Source organism: Egretta garzetta, unplaced genomic scaffold, assembly GCF_000687185.1.
Source record: "Egretta garzetta isolate BGI_Z169 unplaced genomic scaffold, ASM68718v1 scaffold904, whole genome shotgun sequence".
NCBI classification, from domain to species: Eukaryota; Metazoa; Chordata; class Aves; order Pelecaniformes; family Ardeidae; genus Egretta; species Egretta garzetta.
The window spans coordinates 314-4,606 of record NW_009259525.1 but is presented as its reverse complement, the minus strand read 5'-3'; the positions used below and the strand labels follow the sequence as shown (position 1 = coordinate 4,606).

At 49.9% G+C, this 4,293-nt stretch overlaps 1 protein-coding gene across 1 annotated transcript in view; it reads left to right on the top strand.

The window, feature by feature from the left end:
- Window positions 1-4,039, top strand: part of LOC104125110 (SITS-binding protein) — a 16,004-nt gene extending 11,965 nt beyond the window's left edge. The window contains exon 9 of the mRNA XM_035893060.1: window positions 3,866-4,039. Coding sequence (XP_035748953.1) covers window positions 3,866-4,039 — 174 coding nt within the window. The remainder of the gene's footprint in view (window positions 1-3,865) is intronic.
- Window positions 4,040-4,293: the final 254 nt, after the last annotated feature.

The window sequence follows — 4,293 nt, the reverse complement described above, 5'->3', positions numbered from 1 at the left end:
AGATGAGGTGCTGAGGGACAGGGTTTAGTGGTGGGATGGCAGGGTTAGGTTAAAGGTTGGACTCGATGATCTTAAAGGTCTTTTCCAACCAAAGCGATTCTATGATTTATGGCTGCTTTGAATCCCAAAGGCCTTGGAAAGGCCATTCAGGCCTTCTGAAAAAGACCTTTCGAAGAGAAATTTGTACCTCACACCCCCCACCCCCACTCTGCCAGTTTTGTAAGGAGTTTTTCTTTTGTGCGGTGCCATCGCTGCATCTCCGTCCCCCCTGCTTTGCCTGGCTGCAGGATCCCAGCAGCTCAAGATTCCAGCAGTTCCTACAGGGTTTTTTTTCCTCCATTAATCCCCTGTCCGTACTGTTGCAGCGATTTAGGCCATCTTTACATGGGGATGCTGCTAACGATGAGGACATCCTCTCCCTAAAACGTACCCCAAAGTAAAGCTCAGCAGGAGTTTGTTTCTTGTTTCGATAGAAAAGCATCTTGTGCTGCAAGAGTTTTGTTTCCAGGCTCTGCTTACGACCTCCCGGAGGTATTGCAATGCCTGATGAGTTTCTCACCACAAATTCTGCAGCTTCGATTCATAGATGGGGTGGTTTGGGTTTTTTTTTTTGTTTTGGGGGGGTTTTTTTGTTTGTTTTTTTTTTTAAGGAAGCCCTGCAGAAGGCTGCTAAAACACCACGCTGCTGCTGCTTAAAAAGCAGAGCGCTTGGATCGTCGGGCGGGAGGTTTTTGATGTACGGATCCTTGGCACAAGCCGGTACCAGGCTGGTGTGCAAGCGCAGAGGTTGGAGGGAGCCAAGGCATTCCCGCTGTCCCAGCGCACTGCGGAGAACATGCTGGGGCAGTCGTGGTGGTAACTGGTTATAACTGGGAGCAAGCAAAAACTTGGCTCTTTTCCCCAGGATCACTTGAACTGAAAAAATCCCTGATGCAATTGGATCGGCCGAGGCAGGAATGGGCTCTGTGTTAGGGAGGGCAGATTCCCAGTAAACACCACAAAAAAGGTGGGAGCAGCTTCAGTCTTTTCTCCCAGAGGACACAAGGTTCTGGCTTGGCTGAAAGCTCCTCAAAGACAGTAAAATGGGATGTCTGCTCCATAAACGTGTCAGGGCCAAGTATTTCTGATAAAGCACGATGTGAGGCTGGCAAGCAGCTTGTCTGACTTTGGTTTTTATTCCTCCCCGCAAAAGCCTGAGCCTGTGTGGGAAGAGCCCAGACAGGGGGGATGTTTTGACTTCCAAGCTGGTTTTTGGAAGCTGGAAGAATAGAAATGCCCTCCAAAAATGGCTTTGGTGCAGCTTGGAGCATCATTAATAAGAAATTACTGGAAAATACACAGGGTGGCTCTGTCCCAGTATGGATCAAAGCAAGAGTAAGCGTTAGGACACTGGGATAAAGCTTTTGAGCATCGTCCCTCAGCGGCTGCAGGGTGCTGGTGAACATGGCCCCGTGCTACTGCTGAAGCCTTTCTGCTCCCAAGTGGCCCCCCAGGCTTTTTGGGGGGGTAACTCTGGGCTGGGAGGGATAGCCCTGCTTTGAAACCTGATTTTCAGGCTGTGATTTGTACGCTTCCAGATCTCGTTACCACGGAGCTCTTGGCAGCGCGCATTCAGGCTGATCCGGGCCGCCGATGTATCCGTCAGACTGGCCAGAGCGCTCGATAAGCGGTTTTTAGGTCTGATTTTTGCTGACTCCAAAGGGAAACAAATACCTGCACCCTTCGAGCCGACGGGGCAGCGACGCCTTTGGGTTTGTGCGAGCGGTTTTGGGGTGCTGCGGTGAGGGACTGCAGAGGTCGGGGTGGGTTTGATCCTTGACTAGAGGTCACGAAGCTGGATGTAACGCTGCACAGCCATATCCCAGCTCCCACTACTGGGAAAGGGAATTGGAGCTGACCGCTGCCGACTCCTCCAGCAAAGCGTGTTGAAATATAACAGCAAAGAGACCAGTCGCAACGATTTGGCAAAAAAAAAATAAACAAAAAAAATATGGTTTTGTGCTGGTTTGTGGGTGGGTGGCAGCATCGCTGCTCCTCGGTGCCATCTGCCCGGTGAAAGCAGATGCTGCAAGAGGCAGGGAAGCCGGCTCTTGCTGCCAGATCTGTTTGTAAAGGCCAGGAGGGTCCAAAAGTGTCCCCCACAGCATGCCAAACACCGTGCCGATGGGAGACCCCTGGGCTGATGCTGCTGAGCAGCTCCTAGAGCATTGCTAAGGGGTGCAGGGATGAGTCCCAGCACCTGCTCTTTGCTCTTGACCAGGCCCTCCAAAGGTGGAGTTTGATGGACTGATCCCTACATTTCATATCCAGTTTTCTCTCTTTAGCTGGGTTTTTTTCCTCCTTTAATGGCCTTTCTAGGGTTTTAATCTGTTTCCTATCATCCTCTCCTTCATCATCATCATGCGAACCTGGTTCTGCACAAACACAAATCGAAGCCCCAGTGCTCAAGCAGATTTAAATCGAAGCCAAAGCAGCTGGTTTTGTGGGCTTTGGGCTTGTTCCTTTTTCTGAAAAGCTTTGCTTTTCTTGCAAAACTCTTATTTAGGGCCCTGGAGACTTCTTTCAGTTTCTGAAGTGCAATAATTTATTGGGAATAAATAATCTCAGGATGTTGGAAACTGCTTTTCCCATAAAGAAAGGAGGAAAAAAAAAAAACCAAACCTCTGAAGTTCTTTGAGGGCTGGATTACCTTGGCTGAGTCACTGCGGGGGGCAAGCAGGGCACGCTTCTTACGTCTCGTGTCCAAATGGGACTTGTTGGTTTGTGAACCAAGAGCAAGTTTGCTTTTTTTAATGCAATTACCCATATGCCAAAGCCACCAGCTGAGATTTTGTCACAAATACTTGATGAGGGCACTGGGCAGCTGAATCCCTTGAATCTCCAAAGGAGCCTTGAGTCTGTAGAAGGATAAATGTGAATAAGTTGCTTGAGTTTGTATAGATCGCGTTGTGTATTTTGAACATGCGCTTTTCCTAGGGTTTATGTAACCTGCAGCACTAAATTAGTCTGAGAGAGGCTGAAACACTAATCTTTCTCCTAAATGCAGGAGAGGAAAGGTGGGAAGGGAGGGTGAAGTCGCCTGGAGAGCAGCCCTGGGCAGGGGGCTTGGAAGCCTCCTTTTTAGCAGCCTGGAGCTAAAACTTTTCCCAGCCCTGTAATATGTTCATTTCTAATTGAAATACAAGTTGCTGCTTGGTTTCATACCCGATTATATTTGACTCTGCTGAAGAAGTCGTATCAGAGAGGCTGCCTGAACCAGATCCTCCCAAGCATGGGGTCATGGGGGGGAAAGGAAAATTCCCAGCTCTGCCACGAATCCCCTCCGCGGCACAGGGCTGTCTCTCGCCCTGACTCTGCGCCACCAATTCCCACTGCAATCCCATGAAACCTCCTCGGAAGCTGCTTGATGTCAGCCTGCGCCCACCTGCAGCCCCTGGGATTTGCCGGCCAGCCTGTGCTCCGCTCTGCCTGCGTCCGCCCTGTCTCGCTCCACCTGGAAACGCTTTGTTTTGCAGGAAACACAGACTTCTGATGGGCCTTTTGTGTTCAGATCTTCCAAATTATGAGCTGGATGGACTCTGGGAACTACTGCAGGCCGGGATGATCCCAGTCCCAGCCAGACGAAGGCCTCTGCACCGTCTTTTCTCACCGCAGTTTGGGAAGCTTTGCGCTTACCAGCTTTGGCCTCTGCTGCTTGCGTGCGTGGATACTCCCCTTTGCAGCCATGAGCCAGGCTTCCTGATCTTCCCCGGGGCTGCTTGCTTGTCCCTTCAGCCTCGTGGTTTGCTTGGCACGGCGGTACATCCTGACTAATCCTCCATGTGCTAAATCCCTTTTTTTCTTTATTTTTTTTTTTTCACTGCAGGTCCTGGTTGCCCCAGTCACAGAAAAAGGGCAAATGTGGCGAGATATCTACCTGCCTGGAGAAGGGCACCTGTGGATGGACACCAACACCGCCCACGTGTTTGACGGAGGCACCATCCTCAGGAATTATTCCGCTGGCCTTGCAGAGGTGCCGGTTTTTATAAAAACCTCCTAAATTCACAGACAGACACAGCTTTTGGACAGTTGACCTCCTTCAGAGCAGCACTGGCCAAAAGTGCTCGCTCTTCCATGAGACCATTTCAGCCTGTTTGCACTTTTCCAGGTATTTTTTTTTTTTTTCAGCAGAAACGGTTTGAATCTCTTATCATTTGCTGTTATTCTAAAATAGGGGAAATATAGCTTTGGTACAAATATCCATCCACGCAGAACGTCGACCTATGTCCTTCCAGGGTTTTCCCAGTGAGATGG